Here is a 26592-nt window from a genome sequence, read left to right as displayed (position 1 = left end):
GGGGGGGTCCCGGGCGGCGCCGGTAGGGCCGCGGCCGAGGAAGCCGCCGGAGCCGGGGAACTTCCACTGCGGCATCCGCGGCAGCAGCGCGCAGAAGGTGGTGCCGTGCTCGGGCTCCTCGCCCGCCGCGGGGCAAGGCCCGGGGGCCGGCGACGGCATGGGGACGGTCAGCGGCTCGTCGCGGAAGCGGTCATACTTGGGCTCTGGGAGCATGCCCGGGGCCGCGCTCCGCTCCGCCGCTCCGCTCCGCTCCGCCGCGCCGGCTCCCGCCCCCCGCCCGCTCCCCCGGGGCCGCGCCGCGCTGATGTCATGGTGTGAGCGCTCCGCCGCCCGCCCGGCCCCGCATCCCCCGCCCCCGGCTCCCCCCGCCGCGCTGGACCTGCGGCCGCCAGAGCATCCCCGTCCCTCCCAGCATCCCCGCCCACCCGAGCATCCCCCAGGCCCACGCCTGAGCTGGCCCCGCAAACACGACCCGTGGGGCCGGAGCCACCCACGCTCTGCCCTCCATCCTGCTCCAAACCCGCTGTCCATGGCCCGCGGCCGAGCACAGGCTGTTGCCCACTTGCGCTTTGAATTTGCTGGAGGGAAACGGGAAAGCAGCGCCCGGCGCTGCCTTCATCCACAGCGGAGGCGTTTTCTGCTCTTTCCACCTCTGCATCCCCGAAAAGCGCTACGAGAGCCGAGGGCTGGCCGGGGGGGAGGAGGGGTTTGGCCAGGCTTCACTGCACAACCAGGCTGCCCTATTTCTGTGCCTCCCAGCCCACTGGTCTCATTCGCTCTGATTTCATCTGCCTCCAAAGCCAGAACTGGCTCCCATTTGTTTATATCTGTCTGGAGGGCTCAGGTAGTAAAAAGCACAATCATTTTCTTGCCTTTCTGTCTGTAACTGCAGCAAGCAGGAAAAAAACCCAAAACCCTTAAAGGGACTTTCTGACCTCAGTGGAGCCACTCGCCCTTCTTCCTGCCCTGGGGCTGTGGCGTTTTTCAAGCAGTTAAGGGGCCCCGAGGTTGGCTGGGTCTAGAAGGGAGAGGGGGCACGGAGTAGATGCCGCTGTGGCCGCTCCCCCGGCGCCCCCCTCCCAGCCCTGCACAGACCGGCACAAACAAAACCGGAGCCTCCCCGGGGGCAGGCCATGCCCTGGCGATGCGGTCGCCTTTGTCTCTCCTCCTCACTGTCTCCTGCTCCCTGGAAGGTGATGGGGTGAGAGCCAGTAATTGCTCTAAGTGGGATCAATAAATCAAGGTAATAGAATTGCATCTGCTGTTGCCGTTTTGGGAACCACTTCCCTGCTCTCCGTTCCCTCCTTGGTTTTAAGGTGCTGCAGAGCACTGGAACGAGTCAGGCTCCTCCATGCTCTCGCAGCAGCTCCAGCAGGGCCAAGGGGGGACTCAGGTCCCTGCCCAGCCCTGGTGCTCTGGGTGCACATTCCCGGGGGCTGGGGGTCAAGCCGAGGGAAGGCACCGTGTCCCTGTGGAGGTTACGGGCGTTTTACCCGATGCCAAGTGCAGAGCACTCTGGGGACCGGGGGCACCCCGTGGCGTGGGGACAGCACGGCTGGGCACAGCACAGCAGCCCTGAGGAGATGGCACCGGGCCCAGGGGACGGGACGGGGCCGTCCCGGGGGGCGCTCGGCTGTCACCACCCCCGGGATGCCGGTGGGAAGAACGGAGCCGCCAGCCCGGCACCGAGCGGGGCCGCGGGGGCGCAGCGACGGTCCTTCCGCAGCCTCCGGTACCGCCAGCCCCGGGGCAGCCGCGTGTCCCCGCTCGATCCGCCCGGCCCGGGCCAGGCGTCGGTAACGCGGGGACGGGGCCTCAGCCGCTCTCGCCAGCATCCCGAAGGTGCTCTCGAGCACCGGATCGCTAACAGTGCCCCCGCCCATTCCCGGTGCCCCCGCGGCCGTGGAGGACCGGGACTCAGACTGGGACGGGGACCGGGACTGGGATTGGGACTGGGACTGGGACCCCCACCGGGACCGGGACCGGGACCGCCCGTGACGTCACGGCCTCACCCAGGCCAGCGGCAAAGGCCCGCCCCCCACTCTTCTCACCCAATCACAGACCAGCGCGGCCGATAAGGAAGAGGCGGAGCAGCCAATGGAGCGCGAGAATCGGCGCCCCGGAAGTGCTGGTTTCCGGGCCGGGGGCGGGGCCTGCGCACGGACCCGCCCCCCCCGCCCGCAGCCCCGGGGGCCCGGCGCTCCCCGCCCGGTGCCGGTGCCGGTGCCGGTCCAGTTCCGGCTCCGGGCCCGGGCTCAGCCCGGCTCGGCCCGGCCCGCCACAGGGAGGATGGGGCAGCCGCGGCGGCCGGCGATCGGCTGCGGCCCGGCGGCGCCATGACCGGCGAGAAGAAGAAGAAGAAGCGGCTCAACCGCAGCGTCCTGCTGGCCAAGAAGATCGTGATCCGGGACGGGGCCGGCGTGAGCGCGGGGCCGGGGGGCGGAGGGGCCCAGGGCGGGGGGACCCTCCTGCTGCCCCCCCTCCGGGTGCCCGAGCGGGGTCCCGCCCCAGAGGGCCTGGGGGGTTTCCCGGCCTCGGTGATGCCGGGGGGGCTTTGTGCCGCGTCCCCGGTGCGCTCCCGTTCCAGTGCGGGCCAGGAATCCCCCGCCACGGTGCTGGGGGTGGGTTCGAGCAGCCTGAGCTGCCTGCGGGAGGTGGTTTGGGGGGGTCTGTGAACAGAAACAGCGTTTCAGCAGGACTGTGTCTCTCGCTCTCAGACCCCTGTGTGAGCTCTCTGAGATGCTCCTTCCGGGGAGGACGTGGCCGCTGAAAGGGTTTTGACTTAAGGTGCTCTGTTTTGCAGCGACAGGGGATTGGGGACCCCAGCGTGTACCACGCTGTGGTGGTGATTTTCCTGGAGTTCTTTGCCTGGGGGCTGCTGACCACACCGATGCTGACGGTGAGCATGTCTCCTTGGGACAGCACTGCCTTGGGAGCTCTCCTTGGGCTCCTGAGGTCTCAGCACATGCCTTCCCATGGGGAACTGTGGAAAAGGAGTCTTTGGTTGTGCAGAAACATTTAGACACAGTATTAGCCTGGCAATATAAAACGTGAATCGAACATACACACAGCACAAAGAGAACTACAGAGAGGTGATGTGGTGACGTGAAGTAAAACCAGAGGGGACTCGGGTGGGGTATGGATGGATTAAGGTGCATATCAGGCTCTCTTAGCCTCACCCAAACATGCTGGAACAATTTATAGACCTGGAAAGTGTTAAGGACAGTGACTGCCTGCGCTGGAGAGGGCAGCCAGAGCTCCTCACATAGAGGCATGGTTTGTAGGGTATTTCCCCTTTTCCCTGGATTGTTCCCTTCCAGGCCTCTTGGCTGTCAGGTGCTTAAGGAAATTTTGCCGCAGTTGCCAGCTCTGACTTTTGCCTTTAGGTTTTGGTTTCTTTTCCCCCAGGTGTTACACCAGACTTTTCCTCAGCACACGTTCCTGATGAATGGCCTGATTCATGGAGTCAAGGTAAGGAATGTTCCTTCCAGGCTTTGCTTTAAATATGCCATCACTGCAAGAAGGGACAAGCCATTGTTATCCATGTAGTTTGCTGATGTCAACCAATATTTGTCAGTTCAATGTTCATATTTCAGTTTGGGGGCTCTGGCAAATCTGATGCAAAAGGAAGGACACAGACACGGGGCAGCTTGTGCAGCTGGTTTTGCTGAATGGTAATGACAATGTGCTGCTTGTCAGCGTGGAGCTGGAGCTACAACAGCTCAGTGTTTCAGCTGGAAATATTCTCATCAGCATGAGATCAGCCCTTGTGCTCATCTTCTGGAGCGTAACAGAATGACAAATCAGTGACATCTGAACTTATCAGTAACAGAAGCTGAAGCCCAGTGGCCTCAGCGGCTCCTCCAGACAGGAGATGGGAGAGTGCCATGGCACAGGGAGAGGGAATGGGGAGCTTGCACTAGACCAGCATTCCCAGAGCAGGATTGGAGGCAACGATAGGGAACAGGCCGTAGTCATGTGTTCTGACTGGGGAATTGGGCAAAACAAACTGTTCTTGGCAGTCTTTGGCAAGAGGATCTTGGAAAACAGCCCCAGAGGGGCTGGGCACTCCCAGTGGCACTGAAGGGCTCTGCCCTGCCTGCCTCGGGTCTGAGAGATGTGGAAAGGCCTTAAGCACAATTTTATTTGTGCTTAATGGTTCTTGCTTCTCATTGTGTCTGTTCTGTCTCCACCTACAAGAGAAAGCTTTCCCCAGAACTGCAGCAGGTGCTGCCGTGGTGGAGCTGTGCCAGCAGCTTTCCAGGTCTGTCAGGGCTGCCCAGGTGCCCACAGCCACAGGCAGAGCTGTGCAGAGAGCAGGAGGGAGCGGGAGTGCTCAGCAGGGCCTTGCTGGTCAAGGATTTATTTTTCCCTCTCTAGAAGGACGTGAGCAGTTTAACAAACTGCCCTGTTGTGACAGCATTGCTGCTTGTAGCAATCAGGAATGGGCTGCCTCCTCCTGTCTAAAGCTCTCACTGTCAAGAGACAGAGTCTGACTGAGGGGTTTCTCTTTCCCCCTTTCTGGCTGTCTGTCTGTCTGTCCCAGGGTCTGCTCTCTTTCCTAAGTGCTCCGCTGATTGGTGCTCTCTCTGATGTCTGGGGCAGGAAATCCTTCCTCCTCCTCACCGTCTTCTTCACGTGTGCACCAATTCCCCTGATGAAGATCAGCCCGTGGTGAGTTCACCCTCGGTACAGCCCAGGGTTCTGAGGAGGGGAAGAAGCACGAAGCCAAACGATGGCAGGTGCTTGTTTTACGATGACGTGGAAGAGTCTGTCTGGTGGAGGAGGGTGCTCAGCCTAGAGACTGACTTGTCTGGTTCTGTGGGAGGGTTCAGCTGGGAGTAGAGGGTCTGTCTGTCCTCTCCTGGTGCTTGTTCCCCTGATCAGTGCATTATTGTTATTAGGGAAAATAAGTGATAAAACTCCAGGGACCCCAGACTGAGGCTCCATATTCCTGAGTGTCCCAGAGTGTTCTGGTGCACCAGAGCAAGATGGACAGAAGAATAAGGGAGAGACTCTGCTTCAGCAGCTGTGCACTGTGGTGTGGTTGCTCTCTAACTCTGCCTTGGGCACTGCCTCTTTCAGGTGGTACTTTGCTGTCATTTCCATGTCTGGAGTGTTTGCTGTCACCTTTTCCGTGATTTTTGCCTACGTTGCCGATATCACACAGGAGCATGAGCGCAGCACAGCATATGGCTTGGTAAGGAGCTCAGGCACTGGTTTGTCTCTTGAAAGAAATATTTGGGGGGTTGCAGGTAGGAGAGGTATAAAGTTAGGGTGGAGGATTTATTGACTAAATGTATAGTCTCCCTGTCCTTCTACTTGGGATTTAGCTCAGAGGGAAAGGCTGATCTCTCCAGAGTCCGAGTGCTGGCTGTGGTGTAGTTTGGCCTGTAAACCAGCCTGGCCTGTGAGCTTTTCCACATCAGGAAAGCAGGAGCTGTGATGCTCTGTGGGATCCTGCCTTTCCTGTAGCTTTACTGGCAGGACCATATGGAAATTGCTAGGACAGCTTTGATTTCCCTTTGCTAGAACTTAGCCCAGATTGCACCAAGAGAACCTGTCATCTGTCTGTGTACAGGCGTCCCTGTGAGTCCCTGTTCACCTCCATTATCTTCATCAAAGTGGTAGAATGAGTTCCCCTGGGTCACTGGGGAGGAGGAAATGGGCTCTAGGAAGAAGAGGCTGTAGGAATGTTTTATCCTTCCAGGTGTCAGCCACGTTTGCTGCCAGTCTGGTCACCAGCCCGGCCATCGGTGCATACCTGTCCCAAGCCTATGGTGATACCTTGGTGGTTGTTCTGGCCTCAGGTGTTGCTTTGCTGGATATTGGCTTCATCCTGCTGGCCGTGCCGGAGTCACTGCCAGAAGAGATGCGCCCGGTCTCTTGGGGAGCCCCAATTTCTTGGGAACAAGCCGACCCATTTGCTGTGAGTGATGCCTCTGTAATGCTCAATGTTTGCTTTAGTTCTGCTGATTTTTAAGATGGTGATTTAAGCTCTTGGTTTGGCTGTCTCTGTACCTGGGGATTATTCAATGATATCAACTCAATTTTAAAAGCATTCTTTCTTGTTGCCCACCCCCTTCCCTGCAGTCCTTGCGGAAGGTGGGTCAGGACTCCACAGTGCTGCTCATCTGTATCACCGTCTTTCTCTCCTACCTTCCCGAAGCCGGCCAGTACTCCAGCTTCTTCCTGTACCTGCGACAGGTCAGTCTCTGGTGAGGGGGTAAAGCTCTGGGTGCAGGAAATCCTGACCTACAGATACTGTCAGAGTTGCATGTCCCGAGGTGGCTCATTTTGGCCAATAGCTCAGTAAAGTTGAAGTTGTAAGAAACAGTGACTTGTTCCAGCTTTCCTGAAAAATGTGTGAGCCTGATGACTGCTCTGTAGGCATTGCCAGGGGCAAGGCCTGGTTTGGCTCCTTGCTGGTGTCTGCCTGGCTATCCTGGCCATGCCACCTTCAGGCACCTTCAGTGATTTAAAGCTGATTCTTCATCCGGAGGAAAATCTTCCCTTTGGTTCCTGTGGCAGCCCAGAGGCAGTGGCTGGTTAATGTGCAGGGCCCTGAGAAGTGACATCAGTAAGCATGGGTGACATCTATGGAGTGGCTCTTGTCATCTGATACAAATCTCCTGCCTGAAAAGTCCCTCTTTGGTGTTTTCACAGGTCATTGGCTTTTCCTCAGAGACCGTAGCAGCCTTTATCGGTGTAGTTGGAATTCTCTCTATACTGGCTCAGGTGAGAAGCAATTTCTGTCTTGGCTTGAGCAGTCCGCTATAGAAATGTCCAAAATTTGTGATTTGGGGCTGATGAGTAGTCAGAACCCCTGTGGCCACACAGACTTTTGAATCATAGAAAATCTTGAATTAGAAGGCACCCACAAGGATATTGTCAGGGTCTCTCAGGTTCCCATCCTCTTGTCTCCTAGTGTTGTCATCTTTCTTTGCCTCTGTTTTGAAAACACCTGTTTTTCTTTCCAGACAGTTGTGTTGGGAATTCTCATGCGTTCCATAGGAAATAAAAACACCATCCTCCTGGGACTAGGCTTCCAGATCCTGCAGCTTGCCTGGTATGGCTTTGGATCACAGCCTTGGTGAGGGTTTGCCCATGTTTCTCTCCCTCTGTGGTGGCTCTGCAGCCACTCCTGCCTGTGGTGCCGGGCGAGGCTGTGCCTGGGCCTCATGGCTGCCTCCTCCCCAGGATGATGTGGGCAGCAGGAGCTGTGGCTGCCATGTCCAGCATCACCTTCCCAGCCATCAGTGCCATGGTGTCGAGGAATGCAGACCCCGACCAGCAGGGTGAGTGCTCAGGGGCCCATCCCGGCAGGTGCCGAGCTGGCACACGGGTGGGCTCTTGGCCATGGTGGTGAAGGGGTGGTTAGAAGTATCTGTGCCAGCTGTGGAGTGTTGCTATACTCCCAGTAGCATTGACAGTTTTGTCTTTGACTATGGCTGGTGCATTGCAAGGGAACTCCCAAGTTATGCACGTGGGTGTTCAGTGTTAACTCTCCGAGGCAGAGGAGACTGCTGCGTTTTGCCAGCCTCACAGTTTGGCCCTGAGTCCTAAGACTTGGTTGCCTTAAATTCCAGTTCATTGGAAATTGTTGCTTGATGTGCCTGTGCTCATTTCAGTCTGCAGAGCAGCAAGCCCAGCATTACTGATTTTTGTAAAACCTGACACTGAGCGAAGCCGCTCACGTGCAAACCTCCTCCCCCTGTGGAGTGTGCATCAGTCCAGACACAGTGATTGATCCTGTCTCCAAATGTGTAAGCATCCTTGAATAAAACAAATTTCTTTGGAAAGCTGGAGGCATATCCTCCCTTCCTCACTATCCCCAGGTGTGGTGCAGGGGATGATCACTGGAATTCGGGGTCTGTGTAATGGCCTGGGGCCGGCGCTCTATGGCTTTGTCTTCTATCTCTTCCACGTGGAGTTGAATGAAATGGCTGAGGTGGAAACTTTGGGCAAGGCCTCCAAACCCAACATGGCCAACCCTACGGATGAGGTACCCGTTCAGCTTATTTGCCTGTCAGCTTACCCGTTTGCCAGGCTGCGTCTGCTCTCGTGTCTGAATCTTTCCTGTGTCTCTCCCTGCAGAGCAGCATCATCCCCGGGCCACCCTTCCTGTTCGGGGCATGCTCTGTGCTGCTGTCGCTGCTGGTGGCCCTGTTCATTCCGGAACACAACCTGGTGCTGAGGTCGGGCGGCCACAAGAAGCACAGTACGGGGGCCCAGGCCCACCCCCACAGCCCCCCGGCCGGGGGGTCGGATGGCAAAGAGCCCCTGCTGGAGGACAGCAGCGTGTGAGGTGGGACAGCGGGACCTGCCTCAGGCTCAACTCCACTTCAGGGATGGACTTGGCAGGAGTTCGGGGTGGGGGAGAGAGGAGCCGAGGTAACAGACTGTGCCGCTGACAGCTGCTGAGGAGGGTCGGGCTTTCCCTTCAAGCCAAATGCACACAGCTGGTGCAAAAATGGAATTGTATCACCTGGTGTTGATGGAAAGGGGAGGTGTGGAACTGCTCCATGTGGAAGGATAGTTCTGGAAAGCAAAGCTGCCCTTGCGCGTGAACCCCGTGCCCCGCGCCGTGCCCTGCCAGACCCTCCGCTCGCCAGTCACAAAGGATGGAGCCGGCGTGGTCCGTGTTTGGTGGGAGCTCACTGGGCTGCCTCCCAGAATAAAACGTGGCATCTGCTCTGTGCCCCATCCCTGATACAGCTGATTCCTGCCCCTGGCAGCCCCCGGGGTGGGCGGGGCACCCCCTGTGCTGTGTGGAGCACAGGGCTGGAGCTTCCTCACTGCCCGAGGACCTGAGGAATTTACCCATTCCACCCCAAGTGAAACTTAGACAAAAAAAAAAATAAATCTGCTGACTTAATGTTCTGATGAAGAGGATAAAAATTAAGAAGTTAAGTTGCAGCTCACACAAGGGAGAATGGGCAGGTGAGAGAAGGGCAACTACACGAATTACAAATGCTTGAATGGCCACAATGGCCATAGTTCTGTTTGGTTTTCCTCTTTTTGTCATGTTGAGGTGACATTTGCCTGTCACTGCCTCCACAGGCAGTAGATAGAAGGATTTTTCAGAAATCTTTTTATGGAGCTGTGAGTGTTGTTTAGGAGATACAGTTCTCTGGGAGGTCAGAGAAACAATTAAACTGTGCCGAGCACTTTGGAGAATGTGGTTTCCTGGGAGAAAGGTCAGAGAAATGGTTTTTTACCTTGAGCACTTGTAGAAAGCATGGTTTGTCCCTGGGCTCCTGCCATCTAATGTTAAACCCAGAGAATGCTTGGAGCTGGTTTATTCTCAGCCCAGGAGATCCTAATGGTGAGGATTGTGTTGATTTGGACTTACAGTCTGGAATTCCGTGTGGCATTTCTGAGCCTGCTGTGAAGGCTTTTGTTTATAAAACAGTGAAATTGCAACCTCTGCTGCAGGCTCGGCTCTGCTCAGAAAGAGCAGGAGGTGCTTGAAGTGTTGTGAAAGAAGCTGAGGCAACCAGGGAAAGTGTGGTTGTTTATAGAGATGTGACAGAGGGCAGGAAACGATTGTTCTCATTTAAGTAAATCACAAGTAATGGCACTGAGCAGTTCTGGGAAGTAACGACCAAACTGGAGACACTTCAGGAATCTGTTGTTAAGGGAATTGAGGCTGCAGTGGCCACACCAGTCCTGCCTTGGAGTGGGGCCAGTGCAGCCATGGCCGTTCTCTGGACAGGGTCCCCTCTCTGTGGGTTTGGGACAGGTAACCCAGGGAAGAGCAACCAAAAGGGAGGGCGTGTTGGCCCTTCACGTCGTGGTTCTTTGCCGACAGGTCATCACTGCAGCTACTGCAGATGCAGTTTGCCTCTGGATTTAATGGTAAACACTGCCTGGACGACCCTGCTGCTGACCCCAGCTGGCACACACAAGGCAGTGCTGCCCATCCCTGCTCTGCCTGGGAGCACCCTCGGACTGCTCTGGAGCCTGTTGGGGCTGGTCGGTGTTGGCTCTGGGCGCAGCAGGGGTGGCAACTTCATGTGGGTCCCTTATGTGCCTGTCAGACACTGACAGCCAGGACCAGCTGCCTGCCCAGCCTGGGTAACTGGTAACAGTGTCAGTTTACCAGTTGGTTCTTCTGGACCAGTTGGTTATTGAAGGTGGCTGTTTAAGTGAAAGGGTTGACAGTTTGTTTTGCATCGATCTGGCCTGGTACCAGATCCTGTGCTCACAACTGGGAGCAGCCTGTTCTGCGAGCGGAGCGGGGCATCTTGGGCAGGGAGGGATGCTGAGGTGGGTCTGGCTGCAGGGCTGGGGAGCAGAGCCAGCAGGAGCTTCAGTGACCTGCCGTGACTCCACTTTTCCCAAGCTCCTTGTGGCGACACTCCCAATTCCCAAATGTTGCTGGGATGGTCAGTATTTGTGTGTGCATAGCAAGCTTTTTTTCTGAAGGAAATCCGGTCACTTGCACTTCCAGGCAGCAGTTCCCCCCCTCCGTGTTCCTCACAAAAATGCCTTTTTTAGACAGGACTTTTACCAAGTCCTGGTGATCTGTTGATTTACACTTGATTAAAGTGAGCTAAAAGTGGGTTTTTCCCTCACATACAGATGAAGTAAAACACAGAATTGTTACCTTGCTCACACAGAGGCACTCGAAGCTTCACGGGTACGATATAGCGGCACGTTGCAAAAAGACGAGCATAATTTATATGATATAAAGTATATAGAGATATATTTTTAAGAAGTCCCTTCCCTTATTCCATAGTTTATTGAAACTGATGTGTTTCTTGATCCTGTTCCCTCTCACCACCACTGCTGCCTGCGGCCTCTCAGCCTCTCCTTCCCCTCAGACTGCAGAACCGGCCGGTGACCTTCCCTCTCCAGTCCTGTCCCTCATGACACGGCCCCTGAGCTTCTGGCGATGCCGATGTGCCCTGGCTTGTGTGTCACGGGCCTGGAGTGTTTCGATGCCTTTTTCAGCCTTCAAGCTCGGGGTCAGGTGCTGCTGCAGGTGATACCAGGTGAGGGGCTGCAGCCTGGCTGGTGAGCAGCTCTGCTGCCGCCGGGGTACAGCACTGGGAACCAGCGGGGGAACAGCACTGGGCAGCTGGAGGTGGGGGGTCCAGCACCAGGCAGCAGTGGGAACCAGTGGAAAAGTGGCTTGTGCTGGCCTGTGGATTCCTTCCCACCCTACTGGGGTTCCTCTCATCTGGTTCAGTGGGGCCTTGGTCCGGTGCCTCCCCTCCCCTCGGCGCAGGGATCCCCACACTGTTCTGCCTTTACGTGACAGAGCAGGAGCTGGGCCAAGTGGTGCCAGAGCTGAAGTTCCCGGTGCCAAATGAAGAATGTCTCATTCTGAAGGGCCGGTACTTCCACCGCATCCCACGTGGAGTCTGGAAAGGCTGTGTGGAGCATTCAACTAGTTTTGCCAATTTTTTTTACTTTATATGAAAATGCAACTTTTTAAAAAGGGTCTTTTCTTAAAATCCCCTTGATCTGCTGTGCAGTGTCTGAGCCTGGCTGTTTAACATCAGAATTCCCAGGATCTGTCTGCAGGGACTTACATTTCAGGATGGTAACAGCAATGCCCAAACACAAGGCAAAAATCAGCTTGATTGCCCGTCTGCAGTACCGGCATTAACAGCCACAGGTCAAGTGAGTTGCCACTGATCTTGTTGCATTAAAAACCTGAGTTACACCATTGTTTTCTCTTCTGCCATTAATTTTGCAAAGTAGTAACTTTTTACTTCCCTGTTTTTATTCTTTCTCTGCACTCAAATGGCTGCTGACAGCTGTGGTATCTTTAAAGCGTGGGCATGGGCTGAGTCCCACCTCTGCTCTCTCACAGTTCACCATCGCGTGTGTTTGTGTGTCTCTTTTTTAAGCTAACGATAAAATGTATTTATTTCGGTTCAGGTTGTGTTTGGAACTGGCTAATCTCTCCCTCTGATGGATTATTTATTAAACTGCTGCTTTCCTGTTGTGTTGAAGGTCTCTGTCCTGATTCCTCCCCTCACTGGCAGTACCAGGCAGCTCCTGCCCAGCCCTTGGCCTGACCTTTGTGAGTGGTGTGAAGATTTGGGGCTGGTTTGCGTCACCTGGGTTGGGGCTGCCAGCCCCTTCCTTAGCCTGAGATGGGGAGCAGGTCCCTGGCTCTCACCTGCCCCACTGGAGACTCCTCCTGGACTGGTTTTTAGCAGCCCCCACTCTATTGTTTAAATTTCCAGCCAGGTTTAATTTAGATCTTATCTGACTCCTATAAACACTTTTTGTGGTGGCTGAGGATGGTCCTTACTGAACAATTTAATCACAAGAAGTGTAAACACATCTGAGTCAGCTCTGGGATGGGGGCTAGTGCTTGATGGCTGATATCCTGGAAACATGAGCCATTAACACAGCCTGTTGCTTCTGTATTTATTTCCTCTGGACTGGACTAGCTTTTATTTTATTGTTTTCATCTTTATTTGAGAGAGAACCGTTAGCTTTTCTCACTTGGCATCACTGAAGAACAAAGGGCATGTGTTGCAGTACAGGAGGTTGTGGCCACCCTCCCCCCCATCAGTGTGTGGTGGTCCCTGGGGCAGAGGCAAAGCCTCGACCCTTCTGGTGCCAGTGGTCACAGCCTGGGGCTACACCCCAGCCTGAGGGGCTCAGAGGTATCCTGTCCTGGAGCCAGCCCTTGTCCCTCAGTGGTTTGTGTCTCCACACTGAACTGTTTTGCTTCCTGAGCAATGGCTCTGGACCGAGTGCTGCCCGGCACAAGGCCCCACTCCTGCCCTGTGGGAGGAAACACAATTGGCTTCCAGGAAAGGTGTTGAGGCTTCTGAGTCTCTTCATTCCTTCAAATCGTTCCCTTCATTCCTTCAAAGGTTTCCTGTCCTGGAGCCTGGGCGTGCTCCTTTCACCCTGTGCACACAACCTCTTGCTGTCTCTCGGCCGTGCCTGGGGCACCAGGAGCTCCTGTGCCCCTCTGGGCCAGAGGAAGGTCCGAGTCCATAAGAGGAGAGGGCGGTGGAGTGGGGGCTGCAGTGGGTCACTGCTCAGGGGCTCGGTGAGCGAGGGCTGCCCTGGGGGCTCTGCTGTGTCACTCTGAGCTGGGCCAAGTCCCCTGCCCTCCCTCTGGCTCGATGGCTGAGCCATTGGAACTGGCCCTTGTGGAGCTGGAGGTTTATCATGTTTCCATAACTCCAGTTATGGAGTTGTGTTGCCCCCCTGTGCAGGTGGCTGGGGCAGCTCTGGGCACTTGCAAGCCCCAAACCTGAGGAAGTGCAGCACAAGGTGCTGGGCTTTCTGGTAACTGTCAATCTTTTGAGGTCCGGGAAGGTCTGGGAAAGCTGCTTTTTAAGAGAAGGTCACACTGTAAGTGCTCAGTTCTGGTTCGGACTCTGATTCATGGACTTTCTTATCATGTGGGTGGGAGTGGGAGGCGAAGCCCTGGCAAAACGTCTCTGTCCTCAAGGTCCCCAGTCTCATTGTTGGGAAGAGCCTGGCAGTGTGGGAGCAGCCCTGGCCATGGCTTGTCCCAGGGCTGGGCCAGAGGCTCCGGTGGCTGCTGGAAAGTCCAGGAAGTGGCTCTGTTAACACAGGATGGAAGGAACAAAAACCCCAGGACCATTAATCACCTGCTTGGGCTGAGTGTGCATATTCGGTGGTGGGAGTTTACAGAGCACTTCCCTTGCTCAGAGGCCTCCTGGACTCTCGGAGGATTAATGACACGACCTTCTGAAAGGATGCACGGCGCGCCAAGTGCCCAGAGTTGCCTCTCTGGAGAGTTCCCGGATGGGAAATGGCCAGGTCCTGTCATGACAGGAGGTGCAGGGCTGGGCTCGTGCCTCCCTCAGCCCTTTGGCACCTTCCCTGGCTTTGGCTGCAGCGTGGCAGGACAGGACGGGTCAGAACCAGACCCATCTCTCCTGGGGAGCTGGGCAGGAGTGAGAAAGCGATGCTAGACCTGCCCTTAGACCCGGGAGAGGCACTGTGGCTGTACCAGGGTCTTGGGGCTGGAAAATGCAGGGTGTTCAACACCTTCCATGTGGTAACACTGTACCATGAGACCAACCCTACCAGGAACACCTGCTTCCATCCCTGAAAACACCCTGTTCTGGGAATAAATGCAGCTGCTGGCAGGACTGACCAGGGTCCCAGATCCCGCTTTTGGGGAGGGCCCTTTCCACAGCCACGTGTCCCCAGCAGCCTGCAGCTCATCCCAGCTGTGGGGTCATGGAAGGGCTGGTTTTTTGGGGGCTCTGGGTGGGTGACGGAGCCCGTGAGAACCGGGGATGGAGCTGGATCTGAGCCACATCCTGGGGTGCAGGTGCCTGTGCAGAGCTGCCTGGTCGGGTGATGGGGACCCCTGCAACCACACGGGGACCCTTCAGGCCAGGGGCTCTCCTGGGTTTGGGACTACTGATTTGGCCCTTGGCTGGGTGTTGTGCAAGAGCCAAACTTGGAATAAAATCAGAAACCGAAACCTCCCTCTGGAAATACCCCTCAGACTGGAAGTCGTGGGGGCCTCAGGACGGGTGCTCATGGGGGCGGTTCCTACAGGGCTTAAGAAGGGCTGAGGATGGGACTGGCGGCCAGAAGTCGACAGCCCTGGCCAGCGGCACCCTCTCCCTGGAAGGAGGATAGAAAGGAAGGAAAACCACCCCTGCTGCTGCCCTGCAGGCAATGGAGCCGGCTCCTGTCCTCCTCCTCCTGAGCTCGCTGTGGGGCTGCAGCGGTGAGTGCCGTGGGGCCAGGAGCCACCCCTGTCCCCCAACCCACTGCGCTGCCCGGCCTTGCTACTGCTGCTCCCCTTGTTTTGCCCCTGGCACTGCAGCCCCGGGGCCTCCCCATCACTGAGTCCCGACTGCCGCCGAGTCCCCCCCGTCGCTGCTGCAGCTTCCTGTCCTGGTGCTCAGGATTCTGGTGACTGTCCCCTTCCCTCACCCTGCGGTTTCCTCCTGCCCAGGGCGCCCCGCTGACAGGCTGGTGGTGACACCGCGGGAGCCGGTGGTGCCGTTCGGGGGCTCAACAGAACTGAACTGCTCCCTGGCCTGCGCAGGGGGCACGGTGGAGTGGAGGGGACTGGATACTGCCCTGGGGACTATCACCTCCTTCCCCACCCACAGCATCCTGCACATCAGCCAAGCCACTGTGGCCACGGAGGGCATGAAGATCTGCCAGGGCAGCTGCCACGGGCGGCACTACCAGCAAACCGTTGAACTGAAGGTCTACGGTAAGTGCTCCCCAGCCCGTCCCTCGCTGCCTTCTGGTGCAGCCCTGGATCCCCAGGGCAGCCTCCTCCCTCCTGGGCTCTGCTGCCAAAAATCACACTTGGCTCTGCCCCTTCTCTGCAGCCCTCCCAGACACACTGCAGCTGGAGGCAGTGCCTCACACCCTGTGCCCGGGGCACCCCGCCAGCCTGCACTGCTTGGCCGCGCGCGTGCACCCCGTCACCGGGCTGGCCCTCACCTGGTACCGGGGGCACCAGGCTCTGGAGAACACAGATTTCGATGCCTCAGAGACCGATGAGGAGCTATATGACATTGTGTCCATCCTGCCTGTGGGTGGGACAGAGGTGGCAGAAGGGGTGGAGTTCAGGTGTGAGGTGACGCTGCGTGTGGGACAGGAGACCTTCACCCGGGTGGCATCTGTGGTGGTGAGCGCTGGGGGTGAGTGTCAGGAGGGGCTGGGGACCACGGCCCGCATGTGTTCCATCTGCTGGAGCCAACCTCCACCACCCTGCGCTACTTGGAGTAGTGTTGCCAGAACAGGAGCAGCTCCTGCTTCTGCATCATCCCTGAATCTCCCATTCCCATCCCTGTCCCCATCCCTGCTGCCAGTGCCCATTTGCTCCCACTTGCTGTGCTCGGAGTGGAGGGTGATAGGGCTGCAGTGAGGCCACCTGTGACTGATGCTGCCGTGTGTTCACAGCCACCTCCGTGGGGAGCCCCAGCACAGCTAGGCCCGTGACCACCACAGCGCTGCCCCCAGGGCCGAGTGTCCTCACACATGATCCCACCACAGCGCAGGAACTTGATGCTGGGACCACTCTGGAGCTGGCTGCTGCCACCGAACCCTCCTCCACAGAGCGGGCTGTGACCCAGGACTTTGTCACAGGCAGTGCCGTGGCTGCCACCACGCTCTCTGGCTCTGGCACGATGGGCCCAGGGCCATCTGTGGGTTCAGTGCCCGCCTGCAGCCTGCGGATCTGGTCGCTGCCCCCCACGGGGACACGGGGCAGGGCCCTGCGCATCGAGTGCCACGCGCAGTGTGCCGGGAATGCCACGGTGCACTGGCTGCGGACCCCTGCCGCCCTCTCTCAGTACCGGGAGGAGGCTGTGGGTGGCAGCTCCGTGCTGTGGCTGGACCACGCTGAGCCCTGGCACCAGGGCCACTACCAGTGTGTCCTGCTTGGCCACCTCGCCCAGGGAGTCAGCCTGGAGCTGATGGTTGTGGATGGTGAGTGGTGGTCTGTGGCCCGTTGCCCTGCCCCCCATCGCCTGGATGGGGCTGCGGCCCCTTGTACCAGTGCCACAGTTGGTGCTGGGGGGATTTGCTCATCCCTTGGGGTTTTGCTGTCCTGGGCAGCTGTGGTTACAGCTCTGTGTGTCTGCAGGTTCGCTCAGCTCCAGCCCCGCCATTGCTGCGGGGGCAGCGGCCTCACTGCTGGGGTTCATCGTGACTGCTGTCGTGTCTCGTCGCCTGTGGAAACATTTCAGATCTCGGTGGGAGCTGTCCTAGGAGTGGGAGCAGCCCACGGATGCCCTCACCCCCCCAGCCGTGTCCCTGCTGTCCCCTTGTCCGCTGCTGGCCTCTCCCGGCCCCTGGCCGGCCAGAAGAAGCAGCAGCGGGAGCTGTGCCTGCAGCCGCCGCGGGAAGCAGAGGCTGGAAGGGCGATGAGCAGCGGTGTCACAGGGACGGGGCCAGGGATGCTCCCGGGACTGGATCCCCGCGAACTCGCACCGGACACTGGGCTGGTCCGACGCTCCCGGAACCTGCGATGGGGGGAGCGCGACGGCCGCTCCTCTGCCACGACAGAGGGTCCGAGGGAGCCCCCGGGGGAGAGTGAGCTCGGGGCGGGCGGGGGGGCGGGGTACTCCAATAAAGAGCTGTTTCTGTTCGAGCCCTGAGCAAGCGTCCTTTGGGCTGGGACTGTCCTGGTCCCGGTCCCGGTCCCGGTCCCGCCGTCGCGGCCCCTCACCGGCCCCGGGTCACCGGCGGCGTCCGCCCGGTTGCCAAGGGCGGGGCACCTGCCCGGACTAGACATGGCGGCCGCGGCGCCTCCCCCCCGCGTTACCATTGACAGGGCAGCCCCCTTGCCCTTACTCATGATGGCGACTGCTGCGCGGCCTCGCCCAATGGCGGCGCGTTCGCGTTGCCTTCCTGCCCACCGATTGGCTGCCAGCGCGCAAGATGGCTGTGCGGAACCTTCCGGCCCGGGCGGAAGCGCGCTCCAAGATGGCGGCGTACGAGAAGCGGCGGGCGGCCGCGGCCCAGGGGCCGGCGGGGGGCAGCGGGCTGGCGGAGCCGGGGCGGGTGGCGCCGGGGGGCGGCGGGCTGGCGGAGGACAGCGCGGCGGACTTCCTGCTTCGAGCTGGCGTCACGGCCATGGTGCGCGAGGCGCTGCTGAAGGTGCTGGAGGCGCGGCCCGCCGAGCCCGTGTCCTTCCTGGCCGAGTACTTCGAGCGGCTGGTGCCGGCGGAGGCGGCAGCGGAGCCGCCGGGGCCGCCGCAGCGCCTGGCCCGGGCGCTGTGGTACGTGCGCCTGGCTCACCACTCGCACAGGTGCGGCGGGCGGCGGCGGGGGGCGGCGGGAACGGGGGGCGAGGCCGCCTCTCTGTGTCTGTGCCCTGTCGCGACAGGACGGCTTTCGACAGCAACGCCGGCGCGGCCTACGAGGTGCTGGGGTGCGGCGGGCGGCGGCGGGCGGCAGGCGTGGACGGGCGGCTCTACAGCGAGCTGCTGCGGCGCATCTGCCAGCGCGGGGCGGCCCCGGCCGAGGCGGCGGCTGCGCTGCTGCGCCGCGTCCGCTGCCGCGACCACGAGGCCGTCCCGTTCGACGTGTTCCGCTACGGCGTCCTCACCTGCTGCGTGCTGCTGGAGTTCGCGGCCAAAGCCGACGCGCTGTTCGCCGTGCTGGGCGGCGGCGGCTCCGCGGACTCCAGGCTGTGCCAGGCTGTGCTGCGGGCGCTGGAGGACGCGCTGGGCGCCGGGCACGGCCTGCGGCCTGGCCGCTACTTGGAGGCGGGCTCCCGGCTGGGCCCCGATGGGCTAGCCCTGGCCATGGACCGGGCGCTGCAGGAGAGGAAGCTCGGCTCATCCATGAGCAGGGAGGAGTTCCTGAGGAAAGCCACCGCGCTGTTCATTGCAAAGGTGAAGCCTGTGGAGTGATGTCGAGTGGGAGCAGCGCTGGCTGCAGCCGCTGTTGACCCCACAGGACCTCCACTGAGCTGAACGGTGAGCATGGGGGGCTGGTCGGGCACTGGCTGGAGAGCCTGGGTTTACCCGACAAGAGATTGCCCATTTCCACGCCCCTCCCCTGTTCCTGCTCAGCAGGAACTGTGCTCAGCAGCTCTGTGCCCCAGCCATGGCTCCTCTGGCCCAGCCGCATTGGGAAGTCCCTTTCAGGTGTTGTCCAGAACTGGCACGAGGACTATGACCTGCAGGGCAGCTCTGGGCAGTGAATCAAGCCAGAAGGAACGAAGCTGGGCCATGGCTGCACTGGGACAGCTCCATGAGACATGGAGCGTCATATCTGGACAAGACACACAACCCTTCCCCTGGGACAGGGTTTGCTTTGGCACCAGCTGCGTGTCAGGCCAGGGGTTATTTATTTGAACTTGTCTGTTTGTTATTTATACTGTGCAATTGCTGGTTTGCTGTAAGACATTAAAGCTTTTTATTATTTTTTAGTAGCCAGTTTCTTACCACCTGGCAGCACAGGGCAGTCTCCATCCTCGGGGGCTGGTGTGGCTGTGGAGCACCTGGAGTGCAAGGGCTGGTTGGAGAATCCCCACAGGCTTGGGATGTTGTATTGGGTGGGGGCAGGACCTGGGGCTGGCTCCTGACCCAGGCACAGGTGACAGGATGTGACACGAGGGGAGGTGTGAGCCGCGGGCGCTGGAGGGATCATTCTGCTGGGGCCGTGCCAGGAGCAGCCTCTGCTCCGGTTCCCTGGCAGAGCGGTGTAGTGTCACATAGGGTGTGACACCCGCGGGCTGACAGATGCAGTCACTGCTGAACGCTGACTTGGGGCTGCACGGTCGCACCGGGGCTGTCGGCCGGGCCGGGACCCGGAGTCCCAGGGAGCCCCGGGGCGGCGGGCGATCGCTGAAGGGACCCCGGCACGTGCGCTGGGTTTGCTCGGCGGGGCGGCCGGGAGCGCCAGCAGGGCCAGGAGCGACGGGAGCCCCGGCACGGCCACTCACCAGGAGCGCCGACAGCACCGGGCCCGGCCCGGCCCCTCACCGGGAGCACGGACAGCACCGGGCCCGGCCCGGCCCCTCACCGGGAGCGCCGACAGCACCGGGCCCGGCCCGGCCCCTCACCGGGAGCACGGACAGCACCGGGCCCGGCCCGGCCCCTCACCGGGAGCACGGACAGCACCGGGCCCGGCCCGGCCCCGCCCCGCCCCCGCAGCGCGCTTTGATTGGCGAACGGTGCCCGTAGGGGCGGAGCTCCGGGCGGCCCCGCCTCCCGCCCCGGCGGCACAGCCCCCGCCCCCCCCCGCGCCTCAGAGCGGCCCCCCCGGCCCCGCCGAGCCCCGGCCCCGCCATGGCGCGGCCCCCCGTGCCCAGCTCGCAGAAGGCGCTGCTGCTGGAGCTGAAGGGGCTGCAGGAGGAGCCCGTGGAGGGGTTCCGGGTCACCCTGGTGGACGAGGGGGACCTGTACACCTGGGACGTGGCCATCTTCGGCCCCCCGGACACCCACTACGAGGGCGGGTACTTCAAGGTGAGCAGCCAGGGGGAGCGGGGGCTCGGGGCGTGGGGGGAGATGGGGCTCGAGGGGGCGAAGGCAGAGCAGGTGGTGTCGTGGGTTGTGCCGGGTGCCTTGGGAAAGGGGTTTCGGGAGAGGGGAGACCCTGTGAGGGTGTCTCGGGTGGGTGTGGGGGGGCGTGACAGGGCTGCTCCCGGCCTTGAGGGGGTGCTGAGGGCCAGGGGGATCGGGGTCCTTTGCTGCACACCGTGGGGTCCCTGGGGCTGCGGGGTGGTCTTGTGGGGAGGATGGGAGCTGCTGCCAAACTAGGTGAGGGTCCCCTTCGTCGTGAGGGGCGTTTGGCCCCCCGGGGGCTCTGTGGGTGCCGGACTGCAAACTCTGGGTGGCTGATGTTCCCTTTCCTGGAGGGGATCCAGGGCATCGCCACCAGACCGGAGGGAGAGACAAAGGTCCCTCGGGTGCAGGCACAGATGGCCCAGCCCCGGGGGGAGCTGAGAGCTGGGCAGAGTGTGTCTCGTGGTTTGGTTTGGAGTTTGAGGTGGGAGAAGGCGTTTTGTGGCCTGACAGCTCAGTCCCTCTCGGCAGGATGTGTGTGTGCTCTTCCCAGGTCTTGTGCAACCTGGGTGGCTGTTTTCTTCCTCTTTCTCATCCTCCCTCCTCCACCGAGCTCTTGTGTTTTCATCCTGTTGCTGTCAGGGTGGGGATGTGCGGGGTGAGTCACCCAGGGTCAGCTGTGTTTGTTTTCCTGGGCATGCATAGCTGATGCTTCAGAGCCAGGTTTTATCTCTTCACTGAAATTGAGTTTTTTTCCGTAGCCTCTTGGCAAGAGACCCTCTGAACTCTCAGCTTTTAGCCACTCGTGCTCCTGTTGTGTGCCTGAGAGCTTCTCCAGAGTCGGCACCAAAGGTGCTGGTGAGACTCTGCATAAGAGGAGAGCGAAGGGACTGAATCTTCTCCAGCCTGTTAGTGCATGGCAGAGCAGGGTTATTGCTGTCCCAGCCCCCTTTGCCTCTGTGGGTTTTGTTCTTATCCCCTCTGACACAACAAAGGGGATTATTCTGCGACGTTCAGCTGTTTGGCTGGAGCCCAGCGCAGGGCTGAGTGTCCCTGTGTGCGTGTGCACTGCCCTGGGCTGCCCAAACTCCACACACAGAACGTGGCCCCCGCTGCATTTTTCCCCCTTTCCACTTCCGTCTGCGCCGTGGAGCTCAGGGACAAAGGGCCAGCCTGGGAGACGAGGCAGGAACACATATGGGGACAGAGCTGCTGCTGTCAGGGGTTGCCTGTGCTGGGGCCAGATCCTGGAAGGGCAGGAGAGTGGGGGGCTGGAGCCCAGGATGGGTCGGGGTGATCATGTGGTGGGGAGGGGGACAAGTGTCTCTGTCTCCTGCCCTGATCCATGAGCAGCTGTGAGCTGTTGTCCAGGCTGTAGTTCCAGAAGCATCCAAAGAGTTGTCTGTGGTTACCTTGCTGAATGGGGCTCATTCCATGGGTAAAGAGCAATCCCGAGTCACTCCCCCACTGCTGGGCAGAACCAGAGTGGTTCACACTGTCCCTTCATGGATCTACTGTCCAAATTCTCTGGTACGTGAACTGAGGGAGCAACAAACGTTCAGGGAGTTGTGTGTTTTAAACCTTCACAGTTTGTTTCTGGCCATTGCCTGTTTTGGGAGCAGCAGCTGAGTCTCAATCTGGAAGTTTGTTCCCAGGGCCTGGAAACAGCCGAAAGCTGAATCAGTCTCTGGGACGTTGCCACGCAGGGAGGAGCTGCCCCCATCCTCTCGGACGCCTGGTGCTGGCAGCAGCTCTGGGGGCCATGGGGACGTTGCTCTAAGTCCCTGTGCCACCTCAGGCTTCACCTCCTCACTCAGGGGTGGACAGTGAGCCTGTGTTTGCCTGGCCTCAGCCCCTGGGGTTCGCTGGCTGCGGGAGGAGCCCTCGGTGGCTGCCGGAGCCCTGGGCTGCAGCCTGAACTTCATGTGCTTTTATTTTTAGCCCCTGAGCTTCCCACTGCAGCCAGCTTGGACTTGGTCTCTTTTCAGCAGTGACAGGCTATTTTTAGACATTTGATGTGTTAATCAGAGCACATAACACCTGATGTTTCCTTCCCCTGAGCTCTGAAGGGTAAACAGCCTTTTCTCTGGTGGCACAGCTATGGCCACTGGACAGCAGCCCTGGGGGTTGGCTGGCTCCAGGTGCTGAGGCCGTGCTGGATCAGCACTGTGGGCTCCCACTGGTCCCTCCATGTTGGAGAGCACCAGGTTAGCGTGGGTGGGCCCTGCTGGAGAGGAGGGTATTGGGCAGAATGGAGGGGAAGGAGCTGACAACCCTCACAGCCCATTCACTTACCCACTCTGTGTGGTGGGAGGGCACCTGCAGGGCCGGTGTCTGTCCTGCCCCTGGGGCTGGTGCCCTGCTTACAGAGCCAGCTGGCATGGAGGCCAGCAGAAGCCCATCTGGGCTTGGCAGAGGTTCCTTTTTCCCAGAGCTGTCAGGAGCCTTGTGGTTTCCGTCCCTTCCTTCTCACAAGCTGGTCCCCTCATGTCTCCTTATTGTTTCCTTGCAGGCTCGTCTCCGGTTTCCCATCGACTACCCCTACTCTCCTCCTGCCTTCAGGTTCTTAACCAAAATGTGGCACCCCAATATCTATGAGGTAGGTCCCCCAGGACAGCGAGGAAAGTCTTGGACAGGCAGTGGACATGTGTGCATCTATTGCAATGACACTGGATGCGAATGCCAGCCTTTGTCTGGCACTGGACACTGAGTGCCTTTGGCAATGCCTGCCTGGCACTGGGAATGCCACTAATGAGCTCACAACAGCCGTTTGCTGTCCCAGTGCAGGTTCCAGGCCAGCCAGGCTTCCCAGGCCCGACAGCTCCCACGCTCAGCCTGCAGGGATGTCGTGCCTGTGCCACGAGTGGCTGCAGGGCGAGCAACGTGCCAGGCCCCGGGGCTCTGGGCACAGGGGGTGCAGGAGGGCTGTGCTGGGTACACGGAGTGTTCAGCACCGGGCAGCCTGACCCGTGCAGTGCTGGCAGCCCAAGGCCTGAGGCTGCGGCAACAACTCTGGTGCCCCTTCCTTGGGACTGAAGGAACAGCTGGGGTTGCCTCACGTGGCTTCAGCCGAAGGGAAGAGTGAGTGAGGAGCTGCTACTGAAGGGTGCTTGGGGCATCAGCTCCTGAGGGTTCTGTTTCTCTTGTGCTTTCAGACTGGTGATGTCTGCATCTCCATCCTCCACCCACCTGTGGATGACCCGCAGAGTGGGGAGCTGCCGTCGGAGCGCTGGAACCCCACCCAGAACGTGCGGTGAGAGCTGCGGGCTCAGCTGAGGGCAGGGGTGGGACGGTGGGAGGGTGGGGACGGCCTGAAGGAGATTCCAGGGGACTGTTGAAGGCACTTGGGCTGTGGGCTTTGCTGAAGAACAGGCAGAGCTTGTGTGGGGTTGCATGTGAGCCCGACAGCCCATGTGCTGGTGTCCCCTGCCTGGCCTGCTCCTCCTCACTGGGACCTTCCCTTGCTGTGGGCAGCACAGGGCTCTCTCAGCCCACGGACTCAGTGGCATTGCTGGGACAGGGGGCTGCTGGCACTGCTGGGGTGTGGGGGGCTGCTGACCCGCCTTGGCTCTGACCTGCTCATGTTTATCGATGCCAGGACCATTCTCCTGAGTGTGATCTCACTGCTGAATGAGCCCAACACGTTTTCCCCAGCCAACGTGGACGCCTCTGTGATGTACCGCAAGTGGAAGGAGAGCAAAGGGAAGGACCGGGAGTACACGGACATCATCAGGTGTGTGCTGAGCCAGGCCTGGCAGTGCTGGCTGGGCTGGCATCCTGTGGGACATGGGATCTGGAGGGCTGTGGTGCAGAGCTCTGTCCTCACCCCTCACTTCTGGCCCTCCAGGAAGCAAGTGCTGGGCACCAAACTGGACGCTGAGCGGGATGGTGTGAAAGTCCCCACCACGCTGGCAGAGTACTGTGTGAAGACCAAGGTACCAGCCTCAGATGAGGGCTCAGACCTCTTCTATGATGACTATTATGAGGATGATGAGATGGAGGAGGAAGCAGAGAGCTGTTATGGTGATGAGGATGACTCTGGCAATGAGGAATCTTGATGGCCCTCTAGCATTGCAGAACTTACTATAAACTACTGAATTTTACCTCAACTAGAACAAACGGGTTTGAATTTAGGATCTGTCAGCCCTGAAATTAACTCTCTACCTCGCAGGGAGACTGTTCTGCTGTTGCAAAGGAAATCACTGTCTTTGTAGGCAAAGCAAAAAACAAACCCCCTATTTTATAAACTTCAGAGGGGGGGGGAAGGGGGAAGCTGTGTTTAGGTGTTCACAAAGCCACAGAAACTGGGGCACTGGTGTCTCTAGCTGAGGAGTGACAGCCAGAGCTGATGTTGGCTGCCCCTTGTTTGGGCATGTTCAGCTCCTCTTCAGCCCTGTAGGGGAGGAGTGGTTTGGGGGGCTTGTGGTGGCAGTGAGTGGTTGCTTTTGGGGGGACAGCATGTGAGCATTGTGTGATTTTCAACACCTTTTGGGGCTCACCCTGCAGCCCTCTGGGCTGTCCCTGTGGGACCTTCCTGCCTCCCCTGCCTGTGATGCCAGAGCTGTGTTCGTAGGGCACCAGGCAGTTCCTGCCCGGCAGCTGCCAGCACTGGGGGCATGGGGGTGGTCTGTTTGTAGTTTTTGACTAGCTGGGAGGGACAGGGTCATGCTGAGTCTTTCTGCTTCTGTTTTTTTGGAAACTATTTAATAAAGTTCTTCTAGGGAAGGCCGTGGTGCATCAGCGAGGCTCTGCCTGGTCTGTTCCAGGAGTTTCCATGCCAGACGTGGACCAGCTCCTGCCCTTCAGCCCCCACATGGAGCTGTGGTGGGATGGGCTGGCTGCTCTCCCAGGGCTGCAGGGCAGCGTGGGTCTCCCAGCAACCCTCTTCCCACCTTGCAGAGGAGGCAGGAGTGTCTGGGCAGGGTTGCCTCTGGCCTGGAGAGCGTCTTTGCCCTTCCCAGGAAGGGGAGGGTGCAGCATTAGGTGCCTCTGCCCCAGACCTGCGGCCAACACATGGTCTCTTGGCCTGGGCCAAACCCTCCAGTGCTGCACTGGGAAGGTGCTTCCCTTCCTGCTCCTCTGCAGGCAGCAGACCTGCCCGGGCAGTGCCCAGCTGAGCGCGGCTGATGGGTGTGCAGTGGGTGCCTGGGGCCCTCGCAGTTGCTCTGATCTGGGCATGGTTGGGTGTGTCCTGAGCCCACAGACCCAGAGGGGTTGGGATGTGTGAGCTCCCAGCCCGCCCCACTCCAGCCTGGGGCACTGCTGCTGCCTTCCCCCGCTGGGATGGGGGGAGCAGCCCTGCCGCCAGTGCCTTGGGGCTAGGGCAGGGATGAGGCCCTGGCAAACCGCCTGCCTGAGGCTCCTGCCCCCCAGCACAAAGCTCATCAGAGGGGTAATGAGCAAAACTTCCCCCCGGCTGGAGTCCTGCAAATGGGATCAGGGCTTGAGTGACACCTGCGACTGCACGCGGAGAGGGCATGTGCTTTGTTGCCTTAGGAAATGAGGCTAAAAGGTGAATAGGATTATTGTCGCTTTATTCAGGCCTGGCAAACGGCTTCCAAGGTCACAACCAGCCAGCACGGAGCAGCAGCCCTGGCTGCCCCCCCTTCACAGCCAGCTCCCCCCTCCTTTTCTGGGGGCCTTCTCTGGGCACCTCCAGTAGCCTCCCCCACCCACAGGGGTACGAATTACTGTGCCCACGTGCCCTCTGCCTTTGCTGGCTCCTTGCAGCTGGTTCCCTCCCTGCTGCCCTCAGGGTGATGCTCCAGCAGCACTGTGAGCTGCCCCCAGGGCCAGGGACCACCCCAGCCTTGGCCCTGCAGAACCTGCCCCTTGCTGTCCCCCTGGCAGGGAGGTCCTGGAGCTCCATGCAGCCTCTCTCCCCCTCCCTGGGAGTTCCCAACAGTGCTGGACACTGGAGGCTGCCCAGATCAGGACCAGCTCCTCAGGCCGAGGGTGCTGTGGGCTCCACATTCTGCCCGATTTTTGCACCGGGGAGCCCCATCTGCCGAATGCCCCCAGTGCAGGGGGGGCAGGACGTGCTGGGGGCAGACGTGGGCAAGAAATGCTCTGGGAGGATTCAGGAGTTTACAAGAGCAGGCAGATCCCCGTGGAGAGCGCGGGGCCGTGGGCGCTGTGCCGAGGCCCGGAGGGGGCTGTGGGGCAGGGCCCCGCGCAGCCGGTCCGGTTTGTCCTGGCACCGGCCCCGCCGTGTCCGCAGGATCCATTGTCTCCCCTGAGCATCCCGCGCCGAGGAAGCGCTGCCCGGTTCCCTTCCCACACATCCCGCTGTGCGGGGGGCCCGCGGGCGGCCCTGGCTCACCCCGTGAGCCTTCCGTGAACTCCCGCGCGCCTTCGGCACAGCCGCGGCGGCTCCCGGCGCTGCCCCGGGACTCCGCGGGCCCGAGCACGCGCTGGCTCCCGCACGCCTCTGCCCGCGGTGCGCCCCGAGGGGCTCCATGGCCCGGGGGGGCCGCGCCCGGTGTGTCCGGGGGCTCAGCAGGGACGGGCACGTGTTTGAGCCCCCCCGTCCCCGGGGCAGCACCGGGACCTCTCCCGGGGCAGCACCGGGACCTCTCCCGGGGCCATCGGGACCCCGCGGGGGCGTGGCCACGGCGGGACCGGCCCGAACCGGCTC

General features: G+C 60.0%; 5 protein-coding genes across 5 annotated transcripts in view; 4 read left to right on the top strand and 1 right to left on the bottom strand.

Moving 5' to 3' along the window:
* SHC2 (SHC adaptor protein 2) overlaps positions 1-230 on the bottom strand; it is a 5616-nt gene extending 5386 nt beyond the window's left edge. Inside the window, exon 1 of the mRNA XM_027664224.1 lies at positions 1-230. Coding sequence (XP_027520025.1) covers positions 1-213 — 213 coding nt within the window. The 5' untranslated portion in view covers positions 214-230.
* Positions 231-2230: 2000 nt separating this feature from the next.
* On the top strand, positions 2231-11965 carry LOC113957100 (hippocampus abundant transcript 1 protein-like). The gene is made up of 12 exons (XM_027664248.1): positions 2231-2420; positions 2804-2899; positions 3409-3471; positions 4547-4674; positions 5086-5200; positions 5711-5929; positions 6094-6207; positions 6667-6738; positions 6981-7093; positions 7201-7298; positions 7839-8005; positions 8098-11965. The coding sequence occupies exons 1-12, from the start codon at positions 2337-2339 to the stop codon at positions 8305-8307; spliced, it is 1479 nt and encodes a 492-aa protein (XP_027520049.1). The 5' UTR covers positions 2231-2336; the 3' UTR covers positions 8308-11965.
* Positions 11966-14372: 2407 nt separating this feature from the next.
* Positions 14373-17089, top strand: MADCAM1 (mucosal vascular addressin cell adhesion molecule 1). The gene is made up of 5 exons (XM_027664250.1): positions 14373-14701; positions 14933-15199; positions 15321-15635; positions 15898-16425; positions 16583-17089. The coding sequence occupies exons 1-5, from the start codon at positions 14650-14652 to the stop codon at positions 16705-16707; spliced, it is 1287 nt and encodes a 428-aa protein (XP_027520051.1). The 5' UTR covers positions 14373-14649; the 3' UTR covers positions 16708-17089.
* A 290-nt stretch (positions 17090-17379) lies between these two features.
* On the top strand, positions 17380-18629 carry TPGS1 (tubulin polyglutamylase complex subunit 1). Its single transcript, XM_027664223.1, has 2 exons — positions 17380-17750; positions 17828-18629. The coding sequence occupies exons 1-2, from the start codon at positions 17380-17382 to the stop codon at positions 18354-18356; spliced, it is 900 nt and encodes a 299-aa protein (XP_027520024.1). The 3' UTR covers positions 18357-18629.
* Positions 18630-19716: 1087 nt separating this feature from the next.
* Positions 19717-24689, top strand: CDC34 (cell division cycle 34). Its single transcript, XM_027664258.1, has 5 exons — positions 19717-19916; positions 22468-22554; positions 23111-23208; positions 23554-23688; positions 23803-24689. Exons 1-5 carry the CDS (start codon positions 19740-19742, stop codon positions 24011-24013), a joined length of 708 nt encoding a protein of 235 aa, XP_027520059.1. The 5' UTR covers positions 19717-19739; the 3' UTR covers positions 24014-24689.
* The last annotated feature ends 1903 nt before the right edge of the window (positions 24690-26592 follow it).

Source organism: Corapipo altera, unplaced genomic scaffold (genome assembly GCF_003945725.1).
Source record: "Corapipo altera isolate COAL_440 unplaced genomic scaffold, ASM394572v1 96, whole genome shotgun sequence".
NCBI lineage: Eukaryota > Metazoa > Chordata > Aves > Passeriformes > Pipridae > Corapipo > Corapipo altera.
The sequence above is the reverse complement of the archived record's forward strand: the minus strand, read 5'-3'. Positions and strand labels throughout refer to the sequence as shown.